The 24934-nt window shown below is 61.9% G+C and overlaps 3 protein-coding genes across 12 annotated transcripts; 1 reads left to right on the plus strand and 2 right to left on the minus strand.

The window, feature by feature from the left end:
• Window positions 1-372: 372 nt before the first annotated feature.
• On the minus strand, window positions 373-9590 carry ECE1 (endothelin converting enzyme 1). 3 transcript variants are annotated; one of them, XM_090122896.1, is made up of 18 exons: window positions 9496-9590; window positions 8888-8974; window positions 7675-7810; window positions 6865-7077; window positions 5927-6051; window positions 5615-5830; window positions 5229-5420; window positions 4573-4715; window positions 4385-4499; window positions 4072-4182; window positions 3817-3915; window positions 3656-3733; window positions 3203-3306; window positions 2858-2968; window positions 2662-2729; window positions 2393-2583; window positions 2212-2307; window positions 373-1970 (listed from the first exon to the last, which is right to left on the minus strand). In XM_090122896.1, exons 1-18 carry the CDS (start codon window positions 9496-9498, stop codon window positions 1794-1796), a joined length of 2265 nt encoding a protein of 754 aa, XP_089979022.1. In that variant the 5' UTR covers window positions 9499-9590; the 3' UTR covers window positions 373-1793. The 3 variants fall into 3 exon arrangements, with proteins under 3 accessions (XP_089979022.1, XP_031463792.1, XP_031463791.1); XM_031607932.2 differs by lacking the exon at window positions 9496-9590 and adding an exon at window positions 9379-9471; XM_031607931.2 differs by lacking the exon at window positions 9496-9590 and adding an exon at window positions 9375-9461.
• ALPL (alkaline phosphatase, biomineralization associated) lies at window positions 9418-18005 on the plus strand. 5 transcript variants are annotated; one of them, XM_090122899.1, is made up of 12 exons: window positions 9418-9436; window positions 11254-11353; window positions 11434-11553; window positions 11687-11802; window positions 12707-12881; window positions 12956-13131; window positions 14824-14967; window positions 15051-15120; window positions 15848-15982; window positions 16199-16390; window positions 16476-16595; window positions 16686-18005. In XM_090122899.1, exons 2-12 carry the CDS (start codon window positions 11296-11298, stop codon window positions 16940-16942), a joined length of 1563 nt encoding a protein of 520 aa, XP_089979025.1. In that variant the 5' UTR covers window positions 9418-9436; window positions 11254-11295; the 3' UTR covers window positions 16943-18005. The 5 variants fall into 5 exon arrangements, with proteins under 5 accessions (XP_089979025.1, XP_089979026.1, XP_089979024.1 ...); XM_090122900.1 differs by lacking the exon at window positions 9418-9436 and adding an exon at window positions 10132-10524 and having other exon boundaries at window positions 11277-11353; XM_090122898.1 differs by lacking the exon at window positions 9418-9436 and adding an exon at window positions 10134-10524 and having other exon boundaries at window positions 11198-11353.
• A 654-nt stretch (window positions 18006-18659) lies between these two features.
• On the minus strand, window positions 18660-24924 carry RAP1GAP (RAP1 GTPase activating protein). Of its 4 annotated transcripts, XM_090122951.1 has the most exons (21): window positions 24819-24923; window positions 24088-24160; window positions 23951-23997; window positions 23825-23863; window positions 23560-23745; window positions 23007-23101; window positions 22854-22932; window positions 22720-22773; window positions 22516-22599; window positions 22343-22443; window positions 22128-22257; window positions 21665-21892; window positions 21507-21593; window positions 21302-21436; window positions 20588-20656; window positions 20386-20492; window positions 20246-20320; window positions 19361-19472; window positions 19189-19276; window positions 19067-19122; window positions 18902-18982 (listed from the first exon to the last, which is right to left on the minus strand). In XM_090122951.1, exons 3-21 carry the CDS (start codon window positions 23987-23989, stop codon window positions 18974-18976), a joined length of 1773 nt encoding a protein of 590 aa, XP_089979077.1. In that variant the 5' UTR covers window positions 23990-23997; window positions 24088-24160; window positions 24819-24923; the 3' UTR covers window positions 18902-18973. The 4 variants fall into 4 exon arrangements, with proteins under 4 accessions (XP_089979076.1, XP_089979074.1, XP_089979075.1 ...); XM_090122950.1 differs by lacking the exon at window positions 19361-19472 and having other exon boundaries at window positions 18660-18982; window positions 24819-24924; XM_090122949.1 differs by having other exon boundaries at window positions 18894-18982; window positions 19067-19276.
• Between the last annotated feature and the right edge of the window lie 10 nt (window positions 24925-24934).

Consider the following 24934-nt stretch of genomic DNA (forward strand, 5'->3'; position numbering starts at 1 on the left):
GTGCTGAGCAAAGCTCGCTCTGGATAAGTGCAGAGGTACTGTGGAATTTGCTGCATTTTGCCACCTTTTAAGCAGGCGGCAGCTGGAGCCACATCCAGGCTCAAAGCATCTCTGCTCCATCCTGCTGGGCGCAGCACACGGCATTGCCTCGGCTCCACCGCCCTCTGCGGGTTCGTGCCACCATTTCCAGCAGAGCTCAGCTGGTCTCCAGCTCTGCAGGAAAACAAGGAGGGCCTGTGAGCCAACAGCGTGCTCTGCCCTTATGTTCCTGTCCAGCATAGGAAGGGGAACAGAGAAAAAACAGAAGATGGGGAGAAAAACGCAGGTGGGGTGCGAGATGCTCCCTGCTACCAGAAAGTAATAAATAAATAAATATAAAAGTCACGAGCAGTAAAAAGTATTTATTTCAGTTACGATAAGCTCCACATGTAGGGTGAAAAAATAGATACAAAAAAAAAAAAAAATTCCCCCCATGTCCCTTTTACATATAAATATTAAAAATCCCTCTACATCTTTGCTTTCTGTCTAGAGGTGCTGCAAGACAACATGTGGCACCTGAGCTACTGTCAGTGGTTTCTTTTCTAAAATGCAAAGAGTATTAAAAAGCCCTAGAGGACCCTGCACCCACCCTGCCAGCTTTGCACTGGTCCCAGCCATGCTGGGATGGAGCAGGGGCCATGCAGGACTCACAGCTCCTGGGCACGAGCGCACAGCAGCAAGCAAAATGGCAGCGAGGACTGCCTGCACTTGTCTGGAGCAATACTGGGCCGGGAGGCTGCGACCAACCTCCCGTTATGGGGATGGGAGGGATGCAGGGCCGCCCCTGTGGCTGCTCTCACCATGCTGCTTCCTGGGCTCCCTGTCCTGCAGGGACAGGGGCTCTGCGAACCTGGGACAGGCAGAAGCGGTGCCCACCAGCTTCACCACCACCACCCCCACCCTGCTTACATCTTTGGCACATCAACTTTTTCCTTTGCACTCAGAAATTAAAGCTAACCTCAGGAGCTGCAGCACGCCAACAGAGCCCTCCTGTGATCCAGCCTCTGACAGGGCTCCACCGACCTCATCCCTGGGACCTGTCCCCACTGTCCCCATCAGCATCCTCCGAGAACGGTCCCTTCTGGAGATCCATAGGCTGTGGGGCCAGCTAGCCACAGCCCATCTGGACTCCCCAGCTGGGAACTGTCACCACAGAGTGCTGTATCTACAGCTGCACTGAGTATTAAAAAAATAATAAATATACTAATTCTTTGCTTAAAAAAAAAAAAAAAAAAGGCTTTAAAATGTATTTTCCCTGAACTTTTCCAGTGTATTCCAAAATGCACGAAAAAAATATATGTATTTCCCTTCCACCCTCCCCTGCCCCAAAATATATCTTAAAATATTTACCATCCTCGTGTGCGCATCTTTGGCGAGAGGAGGTTTGCCAGCTGTATTTAGACACACAGCCCAACCTGCCGGCGCCGCGGCGTTCCCTTTATGGCCTCGGAGGAGGACGGTGCCGGGCTCAGGGTTGGGCTCCTGTTAGGGCCAGGCTTAGCGCTGCGTGTGTAAATACGGGGCAGCACCTCGGCGCGTGGGACAGGAACCTCCCCACATCGAAGTCATTTCACAAACGAGCGAGGGGAAGAGAAGTTTTCACAGTGGATCCATCGGACCTCGGGCGATACCGGGGATGCTGCTCCAGTGAGAGCTGGGCAGCTCGCTGCGCCAAGTGGTCTGAGCCTCTCAAAGGGATGGGGAAATTCGGCTGCTGGCAGACGACGATGCAGCCAGATCCCGGTGCCCCCCCGTCACCAGACCTCGCACTTTTTGGGGGGGTTCATGGGGGAGCCCAGGGGGCAGCTGAAATGCTCTGCAAACTCCCAGGAGTTGGAGACGGTGCCGATGACGCGGAAGCGCGAGGGGCTGTGCGGGTCGGTGATGAGCCCTTCATGTGAGCTCTCCGGCGTGCGAACCGAGCACCACACCTGTGAGAAAGGGCAGGAGGTGCGACTGCTGATGTCCGCAGCTGCAGGACCCCACTCTTGCCAAGCCTGACTTGCTCTTTAACCAGCAACTCCCTGATCTCCTTCTCTGGGGCACCTCTGGAGACCTCAGCTTTGCTGCCACGCTCTCCCAAAACCATTGGGGTGCATGTTTCCATGGATGGAAGGAAAGCCACGGATAGGTGGAACCCCAAAAACCCGCGCATCCATCCTCACTTCCTACCTGCGCAAAGCCGACGAAGAAGAGCTGGTGGTTGGTGAGGCCGAGGGTCGGGAGAGTCTCCTCCTCCCCGTTCTTTTTCAGCCAGTTTTGATACGCCTGGAGGTTGAGGAGCCTGATGGGCTCAGGGAACGGCACAGACCGAACCGCAGTGTGCCACCCATCCCCAGCCCCACAGCCCTACCCGGTAGGCAGCCTTGAGCCCCCCATTGTCAGCGATGTTCTCCCCAAGGGTGTGCTTGCCATTGACAGCCTCCCCGTTGATGGTGTAGTTGCTGTACTGCTCCACCATGCATGCTGTCTGCCGCTTGAAGGCCTCCACTGAGGAGTTCTTCCACCAGGGACGCAAGTTGCCATCCTTGTCATATTCCCGACCTGCCAAAAACACATCGGGTCACTTGTCACTCCACTGGCTGCCCTGCCAGCATTCTGCTCACCCAGCTCTGGCCATACCTTGGTCGTCAAAGGCGTGTGTCAGCTCGTGGCCCACCACCACACCAATACCACCAAAATTCAGCGACCTGCGGGACAGCAACAGGGAGATTTAGAGAGCAGCGACTGCTCCCCCAGCCATGCAATTCAGCATCAACTTTTGGCAAAGGAGGAAATCTGGGAATGCTGCCCTCCCATGCTTTCCCCAGGAACTCACTTGGGAGAGGCGCGGGTGTAAAAAGGGGCCTGGAGGATGCCGGCAGGGAAGACGATCTCATTCTTGGTAGGAGAGTAGTACGCGTTGACTGTTGGAGGCGTCATGCTCCACCTGCAGGGACAAGGATGTGGCAGCACAAAGCATTGCTGTGCTTTGCTCCAGCTGCATGCATTTATCACAGCACAGAGATGTCAGCCCAACTTTAATTTCCCTGAACAGCCAGCAGGAGCATTTTCAGGAAAACCAAATTCCAGTGCTCCAGCGGGCAAGGAGATACCGTGATACTTTCACTGACCACAACAGAGAAGCAGAGCATGGCCATACCAAGCAGGGAAGAGGACTTACTGGTCCCGGTTTGGTGGTTTCCGGAGCTGGTCAGCCGTGACTCTGGCCGAGAAGTTGTAGAACTGCATGACGTTCTCAAAGTAAAGGTCGGACACGGCATCGTACTGCAGAGGAGCAAGGTGTGAGCAGCACGCAGTGGGCGCCCGGCCCCACTCCTCCCCACATGGTCACATCTGAGCCTCTGGAGCTGGCTGAATTACAGCTGCTCTCATTTCTCCTCCTCTCCAACATCTGCAGAGCACCAGGAGGGCCATGAATCACCATTACGGAAACCAGCTCCTCAGTGTCCGGGCAGAGATCCCAAGAGCTCTGGCCAAGAGGGTCCAAGGACACAGCAAGTCCCTTCCGAGGGGATGTGGGCTCAAGGCTGCCCCGGGGCCTGGCCATGGGCACGCGCACCCTGCACATCCTGGAATGGGAGACCCAGGGGAGACATCTATCTGAGCAACTCACATCATTAAAGACTTTGTCCAGCTCCTTGGGGTCCAGGATGAACTTTGGGTAGCCGATCATGTTGTAGATGGCATCTGCCTGAGGTGACAAAGATGGAGGTGCTTTTGGTGCCAGGGTGGGAGGACAGGATGGCCACCCTGCTGCTGCCACCAGTGCCTCACCTTCTCTTTGGCCGACCTTCTCGTCTCCTCATCCATCCACTGCAGGGTCTCCAGGCTTTCCTCAAAGGCTGTTTTAATCTCTGCAATCATTTCCTCTGCCTAGACAAAAGAAAGCAGTGTGTTTTGGCCTGGAGAGCTGGCTTCCCATTCGAAGAAGTCCAAGGTCTGACACAGAACCCTTTGCACAGAGGGGAGAAAGGCTGGGATAACACAGCTTTCCCAGCACCAGGGCTGCATGCTGCCTGTGGGACTCACCACCTGCTTGCTGTCCTCAGCAAAGGTAGCCTTGACAAACATGGCCCCCAAGGCAAAGCCCAGGTTGTTGTCTGTGTCGCTGATGCAGAACTTCCAGCGTGGCAGGCAGGTCTGCAAGGGAGACAGGCAGCCATGAGTGGGGGCACAGCATGGCTGCAGCCCCACAGCCTTCACACCACGTCATCAGCTCTGCACCCATCACCTATCAGAGCTATGACTCCAAAACCCACCCCATGTCCATGCTTGGATGCAATGAGAGGAGGACTTTGCTAAAAAATGCTGTCACTGTTTTGTAGGAGGCATCAGGACTCACCTTCTTCGTCCCATACATCACTTCCATGAACTTCTCCTCAGCATCCTGGAAGCGCTGGTCGAGGAAGGGGCTGGTTTTACGCACCAGGTTCCAGATCATGTAGTTGTTGAGGAGGCTGTGGCAAGAGGCAGTGAGTGGGGAGCAGGACGCATCCCAGGCACACCTCCATGTAGGCGGGGGGCTCTCACCATTTATCTGTGGCCAGGATGAGATCAGAGACCTGCTCCAGGTACTCCTTGGCATAGACTACGACGGGCTCTGACTCATTGAGTTCCACAGGATAGAAGACCGTGGAGAGGAAGGGCATCCAGTCCACAGCCGGTGCCAGATCCTGCAAAAGCCATGTTGTGCTGCGGACTTATGAGCTATCAGCAATGCTAGCCTCCTCCCGAGCTGGTGGCTGTTACATCAGCTCTGTTTGATAGATTTGGCTGATTTTGAAGAAACCATTTCCCATAGCAGCAGCATCCTCCAAAGGTCGGAGGGGACTAAACAATTTCCTCCCACAAAGGAAAAGAAAGCCGGGCAGGCGTGAAAATGCTAACAGCGCAGTGGGGGGAAAGCACATGATGGCCCTTTGGGGACAAGGGGAGGTGGTTGGGCTGACGTCTGCAGGGCAGTGCAGCCAGGAGGGCGTTTGCGCCTCAGTGGGATGGCTGCCAGTCCCATCAGCACTCTGGAGTCTGGGAGGAGTGGGTTGAGGTGGGAGAACAGGCCAAGCTATTGCACAAGTACTTCCCAGTTTGGGCTGGTGTAGGCCTTCCCTGGAGGAGCTGCGTCACCCCTCCACCAGCCCTGCTCCAAGCAGGGCCGCAGCAACACGTCAGCCCCACCATGCTCCTACCTTCAGCTCTCCAGCCGTCATCTTGTGATAGATGACCTCCTCATCCCGGTGCTTCTCCTGCGGGATGGTGATGTTGGCCAGTGCTGTCTCAAACTCCAAGATCTGCTGCATTTGCTGCCGTGTTGAATCTTCGTCAGTGCCACCCAGAAACATGCCCAGCTGCACCATGTAGTTCAGGTACCCGGTGAGCACCTGTGAGGAGACGAGCGTCACCCAAAGCTCAGTGTGGCCAGGGCACCCAACAACCCCAACCCTCCCAACCCTTACAGCCCTTCCAATCCTCCCAACCCTCCCAACTCTCCCAACCCTTCCAGATCTCCCAGCCCTTCCAACCAACCTAACTCTCCCAATCATTCCTATTCTTCCAACCCCACCACCACCCTGACCTTCTCATTCTCCGTCTTGTTCAGGTAGTAGTCCCGTGACGGCAGCCCCAGCCCCGACTGGTCCACCTGGATGACGTTGCTGTTTGAGTTCTTGGAGTCGGCGCTGACGTAGACGGAGAAGAAGGGTGAGATGCGGTAATGCGCCGTCACCTCCCGCAGCGTCGCGTTGAAGTTGTCCCCCCCGGCCCAGGGCCCGGTGATGTTCCATCCTCCCAGCTGGGGAGAGACACTCGGTCAGGCACAGCAGTGTGGGGACGTGTGACCAGGACGGCAGGGCAGCTCCCCGTGCCCGCGCCGCAGGGAAGGACGCACCTTGGCGATGAGCTCCATCAGTGGGGCGGCACGCAACTCCTCGATCTTGCTCTCGTTCATGCAGGCCTGGTAGTAGCGCTGCGCCTTGCGCTCCGCCTCGCTCGACACGTTGGCCGTGGTGTTCTCTGCAGGATGCACCCAGGGCGGCTTGTGGGGGCACGTGGCATTGGGGGGGGCCGCAGGGCCCCTAACCCTCTGCCAAATGCTCAGCCTCAGTTTGGACAACGGCTCCAAAAGGACACTATGGATCACTCCGTGTGCCCCTGGGACATCCCACGGCCCCAGCCCTGCCCCTGCCCCCTCTCCAGCAGCTCCAGTTCTTTGTAAGAGAGAGATAAAGAAAGAAAAACAACAAGTATTTTTCCAGCACTCCGCCGTTCCCAGCATCCCAGCCCCCCGCGCTGCCCTTGCCCCCGTGCTGGCAGTCCCGGCTTGCTCCCCGGGCTGCATTATTTATTTCTACAAGAAGGAACAATAAACCCATTTTTCTCCTCCGCCTCCAAAACTATCTTTTATTTTCTTTCCCTAAAACCCTGCTTCCTTGGGGTTTTTCCTCTCCTCACAACACAGCCTGCACCTCTGGCTCCCCAGATGTGTGGGTTTTTGTGCCTGGTCCCTTGGCTCCAAGGAATGCGAGGAAATGCCGAGCACAGCTGCTGGCTGGGGGCCCACTGCCTTCAGATTGCTGCAGGAAGAACTGGGACAGAGCCGTCCCCAAAAGGCAGCTCTGCTCACAGATAACCACCCCAGCGCCCAGCGCGGAGGAAAGTGCTGATAAGGGGCACTTGTTTGCTCAGAGCTTGAACAAACCATCCCCCGGATAAGCCGCTGCGCTGCAGTGTTTGCATGCAGAGGCAGCGCCCGGGGCCCGTCCCCAGAACAGCTGCAATGGGAGCAGCCCCACCGCAAAGAGCTGCCGAAGAGAGCCCCGTGCTCACCCAGCAGGTGCTTCATGACGGCCTGGTTGTGCTCCCAGAGGTTGTTGAAGGTGCCCCAGCGTGAGTGGCCGTCAGGGAGGGGGTTGGCTTTGACCCAACCCCCACAGGCGTAGCTGAAGAAGTCCTCGCAGGGGTTCACCGTGCGGTCCAGGGAGCTGAGGATGGAGCTGGTGACGGAGATGCAGGCCTCTGACAGGCACACGGCGGGCGGCCCTGGGGGGCACCACTAGCTCAGCACAAGGAGCCCCCAGCTGCACCAGAGGGCACCCACTGCTCACCCAGCATTCTATCCATGATGTGGGCAAGCATCCCCATGCACGAGCATCCCACCCCATAACAAGGCATGTGGGCGGGAACCCCATCCTGCACCTGAGCATTCCACCCCAGATGATGGACAGAGAGAGCATCCCGTCCCATAACCAAGCATCCTGCCCAGTGCCAAACATCCCACCCCGGGGTAGGGATGCAGGTGAACACCCCGCCCAGTGGCCAACCACCTCGCCCTGGGGTGCTGGAGTTGAGCACCTTATCTTGTACCCAATTATCCCATCTGCTGCTCCACCATCACTCTCTGGAGTGAAAGATCCTGTCCCATCAGAGAATCCTGCCCTGGGGTAAGGGATGCAGATGAGCAGCCCATATTGTGCCTGAGCATCCAATTGAGCTGCAAGTTCCCTACCTGTTACGCAGGAATCTCACCCCAAGGCGAGCACTCCAACCTGCCCCCCAGCACCCCATCTTGCCCCCCAGAACCCCCCTTCTGCCCCCCAGCACCCCTCCCAAGGATTCAGGTCGCAGCACAGGACTCACGGGCTCGATATTGCAGGATGAGCCCCAGCAGGCACGCTCCCAGCACGGCTGCCAGGACGGCCACCACAGCCATCAGCTGCTTCTCGGGACGCGTGCGCTGGGCCCAGCACCCCGTGCTGCTCCTGGAGAAATTCACCTGTGGGAAAAGCAGCGCCGTTTCCCCGTCGGCACCACGTGGGGAAAACCCCACAGGCGCATCCGCCATCCTCCCCCTTAACAAACCCCGCAGCACCAAGCAGCCCCCAGACAGGGAGTGGGCGCGTTCCAGCCTGGGAAAAGCTGCAGCTGCCTTCCAGAAAGCCGCCAGGAAGGGCGGCACAATGGCAGGAAAGGGAGCGGGGCGAGCGCGGCCACAGCCATGGGATCACCTGCCGCCCCGTGCCACCCCACAGCCACCACCAGCCCCGTGGTCCCGGCGCTGGGCAGGGTGGGGACGGGAGAGCCGGAATGGGATCCTCCTGTTGTGCCCAACAATATCCCCAGGAAGCGTGGCCGATGTGACAGTGTGGGGAATCACGGGGACAAAAGCACTGATTTTAGGGTGGGAAACATAGCTGTGGGCAGAGGTGGAAAAGGCTGTGCCAGGAGCACGGCTCCAACCCCGAACCTTTCTCTGTGAGAGCCCTTTTCCTGCCGCCAACTGCCCTCATTAAGCTGCTTTCCTGCTGCTCGGGGAGGAATTAGCCTAAAATCCCCTTTATGCAGGGACGAAGTTCCATCCCGCAGTAATTGCCCACCCTGCTGGGCCAGGAGGGGTCCGCAGTGCTGTGGGAATGGCTGAGGTGGACCTGACCCCACGGGATGGACCTCCCACGGGATGGGCACCCCAAGGGATGGACACCCCACAAGATGGACGTCCCATGGGATGAATATCCTACGGGATGGATGTCCCACGGGATGGTCACCCCATGGGATGGATGTTCCACGAGATGGACGCCCCACATGACAGATGATGTCCCAAGGGACAGTTACCCCGTGATGGATGGATGCCCCACAGGATGGATCCCCCAGGGGATGGATGTCCCATGCGATGCCCCACAAGCCCAGAGGTGCAGCCCCACTGGTGCCAGCAGGGACGGGAGCAAAGGGCGGAGAGCGCAGCGCGGCGGCACCGGACTTCGTCCTGCAGGGGGGGGTCTCACCCAGCCCGAGGAACGCGGCCTCTCGCGGCCAGGACCCCAATCTTCCCCTTTTCTCCCAAACCGGCCCCTACCTGGAACCCGTTGGGGTACCCATCTCCTTCGCTGATGGAGTCCAGGGGGTCTTCGTCGTCCAGCGTGGCCCGCTTGTAGGTGGACATCTGCGGGGCGGTGGGAGCGCGGCGCTGAGCGGCGGAGGGCAGCGCTCGGCCCCGGGACCCCTTCGGGGCGCGGAGCCCCGCACAGCTCCGGGGCAGCGCCGCACCGCTCCCGCGGGGCCGCCCCGCGAAACCGCCGCTGCGCCCCGCACGGCGCTTCTCCCCCCGCCCCGCACGGAGCAGAGCCCACGCGGGGCTCGGCCGCACAGCCCCCCCCGCTTCGCACCGTCGCCCCCACCCCGCGCGTGAATCCGGACCCGGGGATGGGGGGGCAGCGGGGGGCAGCCCCTCACCGCGCCCTCGGGGTGAGACCGCCGCCATTTCGCCGCCATCGCGGCGCCGCCCGCCTCGGTCCCCCCCCCTCCACCCCCCGGTACCCGCACGGCCGGGGACCCCCCCGCACCCACGGGTGCTCCCCGTTCATCGCGATGCCCGGAAGGTCGGAGGGAAGGGAGAGAGGAGAGGGTAATTAGCGCTGATGAAGGGAAGTACGGAGCGGTGGGGGGGGGGGGGTACGCGCTCACCATGGCTGCGTGCGGCGGTGCGGGGCGGCCCCGGGCGGCGCGGGGCGGGGGTGCACCTGGGGCGGCCGCGGAGATGGCCCGGCCCCGCGCTGCCCCGCACCGCCCCCACCGCCCCGCACCGCCCCGCAGTGGGTGGGGGGGGGGGGGGGGGGGGGGGTTGGGAGAGTGAGGACGAGGTTTGAGTTCGGATGTGCGGCGCTGCGAGTGTGCAACGCTGAGCGTGCAGTGCTGCGAGCACGTGGCCGTGCAGCTGTGCAAGGGAGGGGGCACGCGTCGGTGCACAAACGTCCCGCCGTTGCACGAGGAGGAAGCGAGCGTGCCAGGGTGCAAACCCGCCGCGGTGCACGCACGCAAGCACGTGCAAGGATGCCAGGGCGCGATTTCGCGTGCACGCACGTGTGCGACCTCAGGGGCTGCACCCCCCCGTGGGGTTGGGGCTCCCTGCAGCCGTCGGAGCGCATTTTTGGGCTGAGGCCGCCCCCTCCTTGGGAGCACCGAGCGCCCCACGGCTCTACGCGGTGCCCCCGTCTCAATCACCCCGACCCCATCGTCCCAAGCCCACCACCCGACCCCATCGCTCCGAAACCACCGTGGACCCCCGACCCCATCGCCCCGACCCCTCCGCCCCGACCCCGTCTCTCCGACCCCACCGCCCCATCATCACCCCCACGAGGGTTCCACGAGGGTTCACCCGGGGACTGCCCTAAAGGGGCTGTAAGGGAGCGGGGCCGAGCACAACCACAAAGCGGACCCCGGGGACTCCACACCCCCAACCCAGCCGGTCCCGCCGAGCCTCCCCAGTGCTCCCAGTCCTCCCAGTAAGACCCGGCAGAGGGCACCAGTAAGCCCAGTTTGCTGCCTCCCACCCCCCCGTGCCGGCAGCGGGTGGAGGAAGGGGAGGAGGAGGAGGAGGCGAGGGCCGGAGCCGGGCCGGGGGGATTTAAGGCCGCTGCCCCCCCCCGCCTCCTCCGCTCCGCGCCCGGAGGGACCCGCGACTGCGCCCAACTTTGTGCGGGCCGCCCCGTGTGGGTAAGGGACCCCCGCACAGGGACTCCTAAGGGCGGGGGGGGGCGTGGGGACACAGCTGTACCAGGGGACATCGATGTGCGGTGGGAACACGGGGATATGGCGGGGACGGCGGGGACACGGGGACGCGGGACCGGTGATGGGGACACGGGTACAGATGTGGGGTGGGGTCACGGGCAGGCAGCAGGGAGGTGGATGTGCAGTGGGGACATGGGCGTGCAATGAGGACGGAGGTGTGCGGTGGGGACGGAGGTGTGTGGTGGGGATACAGATGTGCAGAGGAGACATGGCCGTGGGATAGGGACATGGGCGTGAGATGGGGACACGGACACAACGGGGACACAGACACAATGGAGGTACATAGGCGTGCCACGGGGCCATGTCTAGGGACACAAATCATCAAAAGGGGACACAGACACGGTGGGAACATAGTCATGGTGGGGATACAGGCATGCAATGGGGGACCCAGATGTGCAGTGGCGATCAGGACATGCGGTGGGGACCCCAAAGTGCTACGAACACACGCATGCAATGGGACAGGGACACAGTGTGATGGGGATGGGGACACAATGTGGGGACACAGCCGTGCAATGGGGACCTCAGTATGCAATGGAATGCTGGCAGTGGGGCCGTGCTGCCGTTCCCCGGCTGACCCTTCTGTCCTCGCTTGGCCGAGCCCAGGGACAAAGGTCTGGCTGGGGAAACTGAGGCACAGCGGGTGCTGTCCTGCAGCTTTCTCCTGTCCATTCCCCAAGAGGAGCACTGAAGGGCATAATGAAGGCTTTCCTCCTCACCCTCCTGGCCCAACTCTGCTCGGCATCGCTGGTTCCCGGTAGGTGGCTCATTAGGGCTGCACACCAGCTGGGTGCCCTTCGGGAGCACGCAGCTCACCGAGCACCCTGCACCCTACAGAGAGAGAGAAGGACCCCGAGTACTGGAGGCAGCAGGCACAGGAGACGCTGCGGGATGCACTGAGGCTGCAGCACCTCAACCAGAATGTGGCCAAGAACCTCATCCTCTTCCTGGGCGATGGTGAGGGGGGACCCAGCCCAGGGTGCATTGAGTGGGCTTTGCACTGCACCGGGTGCTGCAATGCATGGGGTGCTGCACCCCATACCCCATGCCGTCCCGTCCCGGCGTGGCGCTGACGGGTGCCCACCTGCAGGTATGGGTGTCTCCACCGTGACGGCCGCACGCATCCTCAAGGGCCAGCTGCAGCACCGCAAGGGCGAGGAGAGCCTGCTGGAGATGGACAAGTTCCCATATGTTGCCCTGGCCAAGGTGAGCCCGGGGCGGGCGCTGCAAGGTCGCTGGCGGGCGGGCGGCATCGAGCGGAGCTGAAATTAGGTCATGGGCGGCGAGAGGCACTGGCTGGTGTCCTGTACCCAGTGCTGTGCCAGGGCTCACCCACAGGAATGGGGGGGCCGGGACCCCTCCTCTCCTCCCTGCACTGTTTTGCTGGAGAAAAGACTCCTTTTGTTTTGAAGTTGCAAGCCCCCGCCCCTTATTTCAGCCGGTCCCTGCAGGGGATGCTTGTGGGGGTGCAGAGGGCGGGCTTTTTCTCTGTTTGCCTAAAAATGGCCTGAAAAAGGACTAAAAGCAGCAAAACACAGTAAGGGTGTGCAGCACGCACTCATCAAGAGCGCACAAAAGATGGATGTTGGGCTGGGGTCACCGAAGGGTGAAGAGTTGAAACCCCAAGAAGATATAGGGCTGGGATCCTCCATATGTGTAGGGTTAGGACCACTGATGGATTTAGGGCTGGGGCTCCAGGAGATGATGGCTGGGGCCAGCAATGGGTAAATAGCTGGGATCTAGTAGTTACTGCACTGGGACCGCAGATGGGTGCAGAGTAGGGACCCCAAGAAGGTGAAGGGCTGAGATCCTTTGTATGGTAGGTTGGGACCACCAATGGCTGCAAAGCTGGGGCTGCAGGAGATGTTGAGCTGCAACCACCCATGGGTGAAGAGTCAGGACCTCCAAGGGATGTTGGGCTGGGACCTCTCATGGGGGAAGAGCTGGGACTTGATGTCTAGAGGGCTGGGACCTCCAAAGGGTGCAGGGTTGCATCCCCAGAAGGTGCTGAGTGCCGAGCAGTGCAGGAGGGGAATCCCAGTTTGGGGACGGTACAGTGATGAGGATGACGATGGTCAGGATAATAGTAAAGGTCTTTTTATTCCCCCAGACCTACAATACCAATGCACAGGTGCCTGACAGCGCAGGCACAGCCACCGCCTACCTCTGTGGTGTCAAAGCCAACGAGGGGACAGTGGGTGTCAGCGCCAGTGTCACCCGTGACCGCTGCAACACCACCAAGGGCCAGGAGGTGACCTCCATCCTCCGCTGGGCTAAGGATGAAGGTGAGGAGCCAGGTTTTGGGGGACGCTGGGTTTTTGGGACATTCTCACCATCGTCCTGTGAATTCATGGTGCAGGCAAGGCGGTGGGCATTGTCACCACCACCCGGGTGACCCACGCGACGCCCAGTGCTGCCTACGCGCACTCGGCCAACCGTGACTGGTACTCGGATGGAGAGATGCCCCTGGATGCACTGGAGGGCGGCTGCAAAGACATCGCCCGGCAGCTGGTGGAGAACATCCCTGACATAGAGGTGGGGATGGCAGTGGGGACGGCGGGACCAGGAGGGTCTGGGATCACCTGTGGATGGGCTGATACTGGGCTGGTAGCACCAAAGGGTGCAGAGTTGGGATGAAAATGGGATGGAAAAAAGCTAAAAGCAGGAAAATGCAGGGACAGGGTGCAGCACACACACATCGAGGGTGCACAGAAGGGAGTGAATGTTGGGCTGGGACCACCAAAGGGAGCAGCATTGGGACCCCAAGAATATGTAGGGCTGAGATCCTCAATAGGTATTGGGACTAGGGTCACTGATGGGTTTAGGGCTGGGTCTCCAGAAAATGATGGTCAGGATTACTCATGGGTGAAGAGTCAGGACCTCCAGCAGATGTTGGGCTGGGACTGCTCATAGGGGAAGAGCTGGGACCTGGCATATGTAGGGCTGAGACCAGAGAGAGTTCAGAGTTGGGACACCAAGAAGATGTAGGGCTGAGATCCTCAGTAGGTGCTGGGACTGGGATCACTTTTGGGTTTAGGGCTTGGGCTCCAAAAAACGATGGCTGGGACTACTCATGTGGGAAGAGTTGGGACCTGGCATATGTAGGGCTGAGACCACCAAAGAGTTCAGAGCTGGGACACAAAGACTGGTGTAGGACTTGTTGGTGTAGGTCTTGTTGGTGTAGGACTGGTAGGACTGGGATTCTCAGTAGATGTTGGGATTGGAGTCACTGTTGGGTGCAGAGTTGGGATCCCAAGCAGATGTAGGGCTGAGATTCTCAATAGGTGTTGGGGCTGAGGTTACTGTTGGGTTTAGGGCTGGGGCTTCAGGAGACGGTGGCTGGGACTACTCATGGGTGAAGAGTTGGGATCTAGTAGGTACTGCATTGGGACCTTCCATGGGTGCAGGGCTGGGGCTCCAGGAGATGCTGTGCTGAGACCACTCTGGGTGCAGGGCAGCAGTGCCACAGCAGCTGCCCCGCTCTCACAGTGAGACACAAACCCCTTTCTCACGCTTCCCGTGCCCAAAAAGCTGCATTGTCCCCTCAGTTCTGCCCCCGTTGTGGATTTGCAGAAATTCAGCCCTGTAAATAAATATGCTTCTGTACTTCAAAATAGCCCCAAAGCAAAACATCCCAGCCTGTTATTTAGCTGGTTAATAGCCTCTTCTTCTCTGTATTTTTTTTTTTTTTTCCCTTTAAAATAATTTTAACTCTGTCCCAGGCTGGAAATAATTATATAGCGGGGAAGAGATTTTTTGTTTTTCCCTTTCTCCCTCTTCTTCCCTTAATAATTTTGGTGGTGTTGTTTTGCTGCTTTATAATTCACCTTCTGAATGGAGGGGGGGGAGAGTGGGAAATGAAAAAAGAAATAAATCTCAGCCCAGTTATAAATACCGTCAGGCAAACATCGGGTGCTCCAAAGCAAACAGAGGCTGCGGGATGGGGTCTGCTCCAGCGGGGTCACATGGGGACCCTACACGAGCATCCCTGCCCAGCACCACTGCTGGAAATGGCTATTTCTGTCCTTGGGGTAATTAACAGGGAGCGATTAAGAGGGAGAGAGTTATTTCTAGCCAGAAATTCCTCAGGGTGGTTGCGTCAGGGCTTTCCTGGGCACCGGATCCCTTGCAGCATCTTTGGGGGTTGCCTCTCTCCGCTCATCTTATAGGAGAAAACAATAATAATAGTAACAAAACACATTTCTGCACCTGGGATTTTCCCTACAGGTGATCCTGGGGGGTGGGCGCAAGTACATGTTCCCCAGGAACACCAGCGACGTGGAGTACCCGCAGGAGGAGCGGCACCGCGGCACCCGTCTGGATGGCAAGGACCTGGTGCAGGCGTGGCACGACACCAAGCCTGCGGGGAAGGTGTGGGATGGGGCACCCGGCAGCCCCGTGTTGGGGATGGGGGGCTGTCCCCATGGGGAGGTGACCCCGCGTGGCCCCAACAGGTCGCCAAGTACGTGTGGCACCGGAGGGAGCTGCTGGCACTGAACCTCAGCCGCGTTGACTTCCTCCTGGGTGAGTGGCCCCCGGTGCCCATGGACGTGCGGACACCCCCAGCGCATGGTGACCCCTCAGATGTGGGATTTCTGAGGGACGCAATTTACACCCTTTTAGGGATGCAATCTTCACCCCATTTTGCTCTAACTCACCCTACTCTACCCCTCACCTTAACCATAACCAGAACCATAACCCTACCCCTAAGCCTATCTCTATGCCTAAGCCCAACCCTAACCTCTCCTCCTTCTTCCCACCCTAACCATAACCCGAGCCCTAAACCTAATCCAAACTCAAACACTACTCCTAACCCAACCCCAACCCCAATCTCTACCCCTTACCCTAACTATAACCCAGCCTCTACCCCAACCCTACACCTATCCCTAATCCCATCCCTAACCATAACCCTACCTGTGCCTACCCCTCACCCTAACCATAATCCTACCCATAACCGTAACCCCAACACCAATCCCAACCCCCACCCTTAACCATAACCCTAACCCTGGCCCTAATACCTCTATCCCTAACCCAAACCCAACCTCAACCTTTACCCCCGCCCCTACCCCTCACCCCATCCACTGCCATTCCCGGGTCTGACCTGGTAGGAGGAAGGAAGGGCCGGGAGCATCCCCATCCCTATCTTATCAGCCCCGGAATGGGATCCGGTGCGGGCCGAAGTGCCTGAGCCAGCACAAAAGCGGTGCTGGGCTACGTGAGGCCGCCCCGCCTCCAGCATCGCTGTCCCCAGGTCTCTTTGAGCCGGGGGATATGGTGTACGAGTTGGACAGGAACAACGAGACCGACCCGTCGCTCAGTGAGATGGTGGCCGTGGCCATAAGGATGCTGCAGAAAAACCCGCGGGGCTTCTTCCTGCTGGTGGAAGGTGGGAGGGCTGGGGGGTGCACTGGGGTGCGGAGAGGGATGAGGAAGCGATGGGGTGTAAAAGGAGGGTGGGAAGGGGGAAGGAATCAGGAGGTGCATCGCAAAAGGGGGATGCAGAGCGGGGGGTAAAGAGAGCGATGGGGGGAAAGGACGGGTCGGGGATGCAGGGCTGCGGCGGAGCAGCGCCGTGGGACACAGCGCTGTGGGGCGGCTGCAGGCGGCCGCATCGACCACGGGCACCATGAGGGGAAAGCCAAGCAGGCGCTGCACGAGGCGGTGGAGCTGGACCGCGCCGTGGGGCTGGCGGGGCGCCTCACCTCCCCGCACGACACGCTCAGCGTCGTCACCGCCGACCACTCGCACGTCTTCACCTTCGGCGGTTACACTCCGCGAGGGAACCCCATTTTTGGTGAGCGCTCCGTCGCCCCCCCCCCCCCTTCCTCCCCCCTTCCCATCGCAGGGTGGGGATGTCACCGACACGCGCGTGCCGCCAGGGCTGGCCCCGATGCAGAGCGACGTGGACCGCAAACCCTTCACCTCCATCCTGTACGGCAACGGCCCCGGCTATAAGATCGTGGGGGGCGAACGCGAGAACGTCTCCGCCGTGGATTTCGGTGCGTGCGACGGGGCTGAGACCCACGGCGGCACGACGGCCGCGTGCCAACGGCTGGGTTCTGATGCTTTTTATCCCCCTACCCTTCCAGCTCACGCCAACTACCAGGCGCAGGCGGCCGTCCCGCTGCGGCAGGAGACGCACGGCGGTGAGGACGTGGCGGTGTTCGCCCGCGGCCCCATGGCGCATCTCCTGCACGGCGTGCACGAACAGAACTACATCCCCCACGCCATGGCCTACGCCGCCTGCATCGGCACCAACCGCGCGCACTGCAGCTCCGCCGCCCGCCCCGCCGCCACCGCCTCGCTCCTGCCCGTCCTCCTCCTCCTCCTCCTCCTCCTCTGCTAAAGCGAAGCGGCTTTGGGGAGGGGGAAGTGAGGGGGGGGGGGTGATGGAGAGGAGTGGTTTTCTTTTTAGGGGGGGGAAGAGCGAAAAGAAAGACTTCGGCGCAGCAAAGCAAAGCAGCGCCGGCGGTTTCGGTGCCGCCGCGGCGCGCTGGGCCGTGCCCCTGTAAATACACCCTTCCTCCCCTGTCATTAGAGTCCTGGACCCGCTGTGGGATTTGGGCTTGGGGCTGCGGCCAAAACCCTCCTAAAGTGTAGCCGGGGGGGTGGACGAGGGGGGAGGTTCGGCTGAGACCAGACGCCGGTGCCCAACTCATTGCATGTGTGGACATCCGTAGGGCTTTTGCTCCTTGAGCTCTGGAACGGTTTTGGGGCTCAGCACTGCACGGAGAGGAGAGCGGGGGGGGGAGGAGTTGGCCGCTCACCGCCTCCTTAGGGGCTGGGAAAGGGCAACCGCGGGCCGGGGGGGACAGAGGGAGAGGAGATGGGGTGATATGGGGGTGGGGTGCAGCCAGAGAGGGGCTCCAGGCGTGCAAAGGGTGCCGTGAGTGTGCAAAGGGTGTACACGTGGGGATGCGTGCATGCAATGGAAGCAGCGGTGCACTGGGGGTGCAAAGGGTGGGCAGCAGTGCTGTGGGGGTGCAAACGGTGTTGTGGTGTGTAATGTGTAGGGATGCGTGCATGTGGTGGGTCCTGGAGGGGGGGGGACAGCCCCGTGGGTGTGCATGTGGGGCTCTGCACGTCGCTGCCCTGGGTGAGCCATTGCTGCCACGCGTGCACGTGCAAATGGAGCCTTGCATGTGCAAACACAGCCGTGTGTGTGCCAGCTCAGCCCTGCAAACCTGGGTGAGCAAGTGCTGCCTTGCACGATGTGCAAATGCCACCATGTGTGTGCAACGTCACCCAGCACCGCGCTGCAGCTGCACACAGTGCCACACAGATGCACCCCGAAAGCACCGTGAGCCCCCCATGCTAGCCCCATTATTTATTCCCCCCTCCCTGGACCCCCCCCATTCCCTATAAATAAACCTTTGCTTCGTTTTTCCTACACCCCCCAAACTTTGGAGTGCTGTCGCATGGCGGTTGGCACAGCAGTGGGGCTGCGGTGTCCCCACCCCAAACCACCCCCCTCCCCCCTATTCCCCCCTACCAAGCGCTGGGCTTTCCCAGAACGGGCGGTGCTGTGCTAAATTTGGGGTCTGCGTGTGGTTTGGGGTCGGAGGGAACCACTGAGCAGTGCGACCGCTGCAGGGCAAATAGGGGCTTGGGGGTTGGGGGGTCTGAGGTGGGGACAGACCAAAAATCCTAAAATAACCCTGCAGAGGGAATGGGAGATTTGTAACAAAAGGGCTCAGAGAGTGGAAAGGGAGGGGGGAAAAAAAAAACAAACGTGGGCACCCAGCCCCAAAATCTCCACCCTCCTGCATCCCTGGGCCCCACTGCAGCCCCTAGAGAGTGGGGAACCCCCCACCCCACCCCCAGCATCTGCTGTAGCGATAAATAGACTTTTATTTGTACATCGATACAGGAAACACAACCACGACCCAGGGGGGGAGAGGGGAGGCTGAAAAAAACCCCACAGCCCCAAACTCCCCCCCTCCAATCTGGAGCTGTTAACCCTAAAGAAAATAGGGAGGAGGAGGGGGAAGCAGAGGGGGGGGGAGGGGGGGAGGGGGCAGCAATGTGGCCCCTGCTAAGTTCTGAGCCCCCATATTATGGAATTTTCTCTTTCTTTTTTTTTTTTTTTTTTGGATGGGGCACACTGGGTCTGGCCCCACTCTGCATTTGGGGTCGGGGGGGGAGCATTGCACTGTGCGCGTCCCTGTACCCATCCCCCTCCCACCCCCCCAAAAGGGGGCATTGGGGTGAAGGAGATTGTCTGGAATTGGGGGGGGGACCCTATAGGTGGGCCCCAATCCCGCAGTGGGGACGATGGCTTCGGCTCCTGGATGTGAGCGGTGGGGGGCACTGCGGGGGGGGGGGGGCACAGCAGGGACCCTCCTCCAGCGGTGCCCCCCTGGGGTGTGGGGGTCGGCTACGAGCCCTGTGCAGGGAACAATAAGGGCTGTAGAGCTGTTTGGGGGTTGGGGAGCATGGGAGGGTCATGGGGAGGGGGTCTCAGCCTCACCGGGGTTGGGGGAGGCTGCTCCAGCTGGATTTTGATCTCGGGGTGGCAAGCACTGCCTGTGTAGGGGGGAGCATGAGCACCCATGGGTGAGCCCAGTGGCCCAAAGCTGCAGGGACAGGTACCTGGGGGGGTGCCGGGGGGCTCCTCTGGCCAGGGGGGGTCGGCAGAGGTGTCACGCTGCCGGGGGGTCCCCAAGGATGAACAGCTGTCCTGCGGGCACAGGGTGGGGTGACGTGCTACTGCATCCCCAGCACCCACCTCTCCCCCCCCAACCTCAGCCCCCTGACCCCATACCCTGCCCTGCTCGCCCACGGGCTGCTCGTCCGGCTCCTCGGCCACGCTGCCAAAGCTGCTGGCACTGGAGGACGAGCGGGAGAAGTCCTGCAGAGGCTCCGGCCTCTCCGCCCTGTGAGGGACAGAGCTGGCCCCGTGCCACCCGAGACCCCTGTACGTGCCCTCCCCCCGTGTCACCCCATCCCCACACTGCCTCATCCCTTCGTCATTGGCTGCCAATGGGACCCTGAGTCAGCACCACCCCGGTGTCACCCTGTTCCCATGCTGCCCCATCCCACCCCTACTGACTTGTCCCCGTGCCACCCAGCCCTGTGCCACCCAAGTGCCACGCTGTCCCCACCCCACCGCACCCACCAGCAATCACGTCCCTGTGCTGCTGTGTCCCCACAACACCCAATTCCTGCGTCACCAGGTGCCAGCCTGTCCCAGTGCCACCCTGTCCCCATGCTGCCTTGCACCTGTGCCACCTCATTCGCATGTTATTGCACCACCCTGTCCCCATACTGCCCAGTTCCTGTGCCACTGGATGACAGTATGACACTGCACCCGTACTGCACTGCTGCCCTGTCCCCATCCTGCTGCCACCATCCATGCGGCACCCGGTCTTACTGCATCCTGGTGCCCCTCCATACCTGTATCCCCCTACCTCTGTGTCCCCATATCCCAGTGATCCCATGTCCCCACATCCTGGTGTCGTTGTGCCTCTCTATCCCTGTGTCCCCTCGTTCCCATGTCCCGATGTCATCTCCCTGTGTTCCCGTGTCTCCTGTCCCCATGTTTCCACGTCCCCATGTCCTTGTGTCCTCATGTCTACATGTCCTCGCGTTCCCATGTCTGTGTGTCCCCATGTCCCCGTGTCCGTGTTTCCGTGTCCCGATGCCGGACCTGTCGGGGTTCCGCCGGCTCTCGGGTGAGCTGTGCGCGGAGGAGTTGCCGTCGTTGCCCGAGGCGGGGCCGTCCCTGCGGGGGCGTTGGGCAGTGATGGGGGGCCGACCCGACCCGCGTCCCCCCGCCCCCGTCCCCACCTGCCCGGCGCCTCCTGGATGCTCTCGATACCGATGGCGCTGGAGCGGCGCGAGCCGAGCGGGCCGGGCCGCCGCCGGGACGGGCTCTTCCCGGGGACCAGCAGCGCCTGCGGGCGGGCGGGAGGCGGTCAGCGCGGGGCGGCCGGCTGGGGGCAGCCCGCACCTCACCTCACCTCACCCCGCCCCGCACCCCGCCACGCACCTCTTCCACCGAGCCCAGACCGATGGCGCTGCCACGGCGGCCCCGGCGGCTCCCGGGCACCAGCAGCGACTGCGGCGGCACGAGTCAGGGGCGGGGGCGGGGCCGGGGGGCGGGGCTTGGGAGCGGGACCAATGGAGGGACGGGGCTTCGGCCGGAGGGGCGGGGCCAGGCCGAGATCGGGGCGGGGCGAGAGGGGCGGGGCTGAAGGGCGGGGCTGGAGGGGACGGACAGCCTATGGGAGGGCAGGGCGGGCAGAAGGGCGGGGCTTAGAGAAGGGAGCGGCGGTGGGGCGGCACGGTCACGGGCGGGGCCGAGAGCGGGGCGGGGTCTTGGCAAGGGGCGTTGTTGCGGGGCGGGGCATCGCGGGGGCGGGGCCTATGGGAGACCAGATCTACGCGAGGGGCGGGGCTTGTCGGAGGTCGGGGCCTATGCGAGGGCAGGGTGGGTATAGGGGCGGGGCTTACCGAAGGGCAGGCAACGGGAGGTGGGCGGGCGGGGGTTAGGGAAGGGGCGTGGCATGGCACGTGGAGCAAAGGACTGTGAGCCTGAGGGGCGTGGCCTCGTGTGCCGAGGGGGCGTGGCTTTGTGCTCATGCGTTGGGGTGCAGCCGAGGGCGTGGCCCCAGCGGGGCGTGGCCCTGGAGGGGCGGGGCTCTCGTGCATAACTCCGCCCCCTCCATCAGGCTCCGCCCCCCCCAGCAGCTCCCGGCCCCACCTTGAAGGACTCGAAGAAGCCCGGAGCCGAGCCGTTGTCCGGGCGCTCCTCGTCGGGGCCCATCCCCAGCATGGCCTGGCTGCGGCCCTGCAGCTCCTCGTGCAGCGTCTCCAGCAGCGCCGCTCGTGTCCTCTCCTGCACGGCACCCAGCGCCCTGAGCGAGGCCACGCACAGCACCCACCAGCTCCACCCCAGCAGCGCGCACCTCCAGCTTGGCGAACTTCTCGGCCTTGTAGCAGGCGTACTCGGCGTTGATGAGCTTGGTGAGCAGGAACTCCTGGAACTCGGGGCCCTGCGGGGCGGCGGCGGTGCTGGGTGAGCGCCAATGGGGCTCCTCTGTGGGCAGCACCCGCGGGCGCTCACCTTCCTGAAGACGGCGGGGTCGGGCAGCGGCGGCCCAAAGAAGGGGACATCGTCGCGGGCGGTGACTGACACTTTGTAGAGGGGCCCCTGGGGGCCGCCGGGTTCCAGCTGCACCACCACGAAGGCGTGCAGGAAGTTGGAGGCAATCATGTCGGGCACAAAGGGGGTGTTCTCGTCCTGGAAGACGACGGCCACGATGTCGTTGCCGATGTGGCGCTTTCGCTGCAGCTGTGCGAATGCAGGGAGACGGGGATGAGCTTGGCTCCCCAGGCCCTGGGGTTGCCCCATGAGGTTGTGAAAGCTCCATAAATACTTAGGAGGCACCAGCAGCTCCTATGTCCCCTCCAGCACCCAGCGCTACCCCAGGAACCTCTGCGCCCCACTGAACATCCCTATGCACCTCAAAACAGCCCCTCAGCTCTCACAACCCCTGTACCCCACAATGACCCCGCGACCTCCCCACCTGCTGCGCGTCGCCCTCGGTGTAGGGCAGCTTGGTGGAGACATGGAACATGATCTCCTTGTCCCGGAAGTGGCAGTACACCGACTCGCTGCCCGTCTGCCCATGTGTCACGTCGAGCCCTCCCCGAAAGCTGCATGGCATTAAGGGGAGAGGATTTTTTGGGGGGGAGAGGGGGAAAGCCTTTGGGGTGCTCCTACCCTGCACCCTGCACGCACCCCTTGAAGTCACGGAGCTGCACCCGTTGCCCCAGGATGTCGAGGAACTCGGTGAATGCCGGGCTCTCTTCCGTGGTGCCGAAGAGCTCTTCTTCTGAGGTCTGTGGGGACAGCAGTGGGTGCTCCCCGGATCCCCTCCCCCAGATCCCCACCCTGGCTGCACACCCCGGTACCTGCCCCAGCTTTTGGTAGATGACACCAAATTTGAAGTGGTTGCTGAGCACGTGCTCGTCGAAGGCGAGGATGAGACGGGAGGCCTGGGGGGACATGGGGTGGTGGGTTAGGGAGGGGGGTAGGGTGGGTTTAGGGTTGGGGTTAGGGATGGGGGTTGGGGGTTATGGTTAGGGTGGGTGCTGCCACTCCAGCACTGTGCTCACCTTGGGGTAGAGCACGGGATAGAAGCGGTCCACGTTGATGTCCTCGCACACCAGCTGCGGGGGGAGGCAGGGTGCTGAGGAGTGGGTGCTGGGGGGCACCCATAGGTGCTGCTGGTGGACAGGAGGGCACTAACCTTGGCCATCTGAACCACATTGGGGAACTCGGCCAGGCAGGAGATGGGCACCACATCATGCAGGGTGCGGGATCGGGTGCTGTGAGGTGAGAGGAGTCAGGGTGCCATGTCCACACGCACTCAGCACCCACGGGTAACCCCAGCCCTGCTCACCGCAGCAGCAGGTGGAGGTGCTCCTGTTCATCATATTTGAGGGAGAAGACAAGGTGGCCCAGTGCAGGGTCCAGAGAGTAGTAGTTGAAGTGTTCCTGCCAGCAGCCAGGGGGGCACCCATGGGTGCTCATACACGAGGCACCCACAGTCCCACCAGTGGCCACTCACACCCATGGGCACGCACGCAACAGGGCCACCCGTCTCACCATCCCATGATCTCCAGTATAGACCTATGAGCACATGCCTGTGGGGTACCCATTCCTGAAGACACCCATCCTTGCAGGCCACCCATCTCACAGACACGTGTAGGGTCACCGCACCCATGGGCACCCATCCTCACCAGTCCACTTGCCCATGACCACCCACCCCTGCTGAGCACCCACACTTCTGGGGTCTCCATCACCATGCACACGCATCTGCATGAAGAACCCCATCCATGAGCACCCGTGCCATTGGTCCCCCATGTCCATCAGTGTCCATCCCCACGTGCACCCACGCTTACAGGACCCCTGTACCCATGCACACTGACAGGGATGTGCTCCCCAGTGCCCACCTTGCCCAGGAAGTGCTTGCGGTAGATCTTGGCCGTGTGGTTGCCCTCCAGCCGCACGCGGGTGCCGGGTGCTGGGTTCAGGGGAGGCTCGGGGGCCCCGCTCAGCTGGTGGTTGGTGCCCTCGATCCAGTAGCCCCCGAATTGTGGTAGCAGGATGAGGGGGAACGGCCCTTCCCGGCCCAGCACCTGCACCCACAGCTGAGCTGGGTGCCCCCCGACCCCCACCCACCCAACCTCACCAAACTGGAAAGCATGGCCACACTACCTCGTGCACACTGGGGTATGGGATGTAGTCCTCCTCTGTCTGCAAGGCAGTGGGGGGGGGGTGAAGCCCTTCTGGAACTCTTGAGTGCTGTATGACCCCCCCCCAACCGCCCTTGTTGGCACATACCTTGAGCGGGGGGGGCACGGTGCGGTGCTGCTGGGCCATACTGTTGCCTGCGGGACATGGCCATGGGGCACGGGGGCACCGGGGCTGTGTGATCCATTCCGGTGCCGGGAGGTCACCCAGGGGAGGGGACAACTCACCTAGGGGTGGCGGTGCCTGCGGGACGCAGCTAGCTGGCCGGGGAGGGGCCGGGGGGGTCCATCGTGGCGCTGCCTTGGGGGAAACGGGGTGCTAGGAGCTGCCCCCTGGTGGTGTCCGGCTGCGGGGGGAAACCATCACCGTCCCCTCCCCAGGAATGCGACCGTCCAACCCCCAACCCCCACGGGGCGCCCTCTGCGGGCGGGCGGGAGCGGTGCGGGGCAGCACCACGGACAGCGGCGGGGACCCCGCGTGCAGCGCAGCCCGACCGACGGCCCGTGCAAAAAGCGCAACCCCCCCCCGGCCCCGTGCAAAGCCCGCGGGGTGCACCTCCCCCTCAGCCATCCATGGGGCCGTTCTGGAAGTGGGGGGGAGGGGGAGACACCCAAATGTGGGGCCAGGACGGGGACTGGGGGTAACAAGGAGGGCAGATTGCAGGGATATGGTTGGGGGGGTGGAATATGGGGCCGAGATGGGGGGCGGAGAGGGGAGAAGGGAGGGGGAGCAGGTTTGGGGGTAAAAGGGGGGAGGCAATTTGTAGGGTACATACTGGGGAGGTTTGGGGACACATAGGGGCTGACGCCCCCCACCCCCACCCCCAGACCCCCCACCTCCTCCCGGTACCGGCAGCGGCTGAAGGTCACGGGCCCGGCCCGGCCCCCCACGCTGCTGCGCGGCCCCGGGGACACCGGCGGTAGTGGCAGCCCCGGGGGGGGGACTGCGCGGCGCTTACCGGGGGCGGCGGGAGCAGAGCTGAGCGGCGCGGGGCCGGGTCGGTACCGGTACCGGAGCGCAGCGACGCGGGGCCCCACCGCTCGCAGCCGCCGCGCCGCGTCACGTGCAGCGGGG

The sequence above is a fragment of the Phasianus colchicus genome, chromosome 22 (assembly GCF_987193195.1).
Source record: "Phasianus colchicus chromosome 22, bPhaCol1.hap1.1, whole genome shotgun sequence".
Lineage (NCBI taxonomy): Eukaryota > Metazoa > Chordata > Aves > Galliformes > Phasianidae > Phasianus > Phasianus colchicus.

Coding starts and splice junctions, on each gene's coding strand:
- ECE1 (XM_031607931.2), bottom strand. CDS start 9,395: ATGAACGGGGAGCACCCGTGG. Junction 7,078..7,674: donor CATCCTGCAATATCGAGCCC/GTGAGTCCTGTG, acceptor GGTGCCCCCCAG/GGCCGCCCGCCGTGTGCCTG. Junction 6,052..6,864: donor CGTCATGAAGCACCTGCTGG/GTGAGCACGGGG, acceptor TGCATCCTGCAG/AGAACACCACGGCCAACGTG.
- ALPL (XM_090122899.1), top strand. CDS start 11,296: ATGAAGGCTTTCCTCCTCACCCTCCTGGCCCAACTCTGCTCGGCATCG. Junction 13,132..14,823: donor AGAACATCCCTGACATAGAG/GTGGGGATGGCA, acceptor TTTTCCCTACAG/GTGATCCTGGGGGGTGGGCG. Junction 16,391..16,475: donor GCGAGGGAACCCCATTTTTG/GTGAGCGCTCCG, acceptor GCGTGCCGCCAG/GGCTGGCCCCGATGCAGAGC.
- RAP1GAP (XM_090122948.1), bottom strand. CDS start 23,989: ATGGCCCAGCAGCACCGCACCGTGCCCCCCCCGCTCAAG. Junction 23,746..23,824: donor CATACCCCAGTGTGCACGAG/GTAGTGTGGCCA, acceptor CTGTGGGTGCAG/GTGCTGGGCCGGGAAGGGCC. Junction 20,657..21,301: donor GCTTCTTCGAGTCCTTCAAG/GTGGGGCCGGGA, acceptor GTGCCGCCGCAG/TCGCTGCTGGTGCCCGGGAG.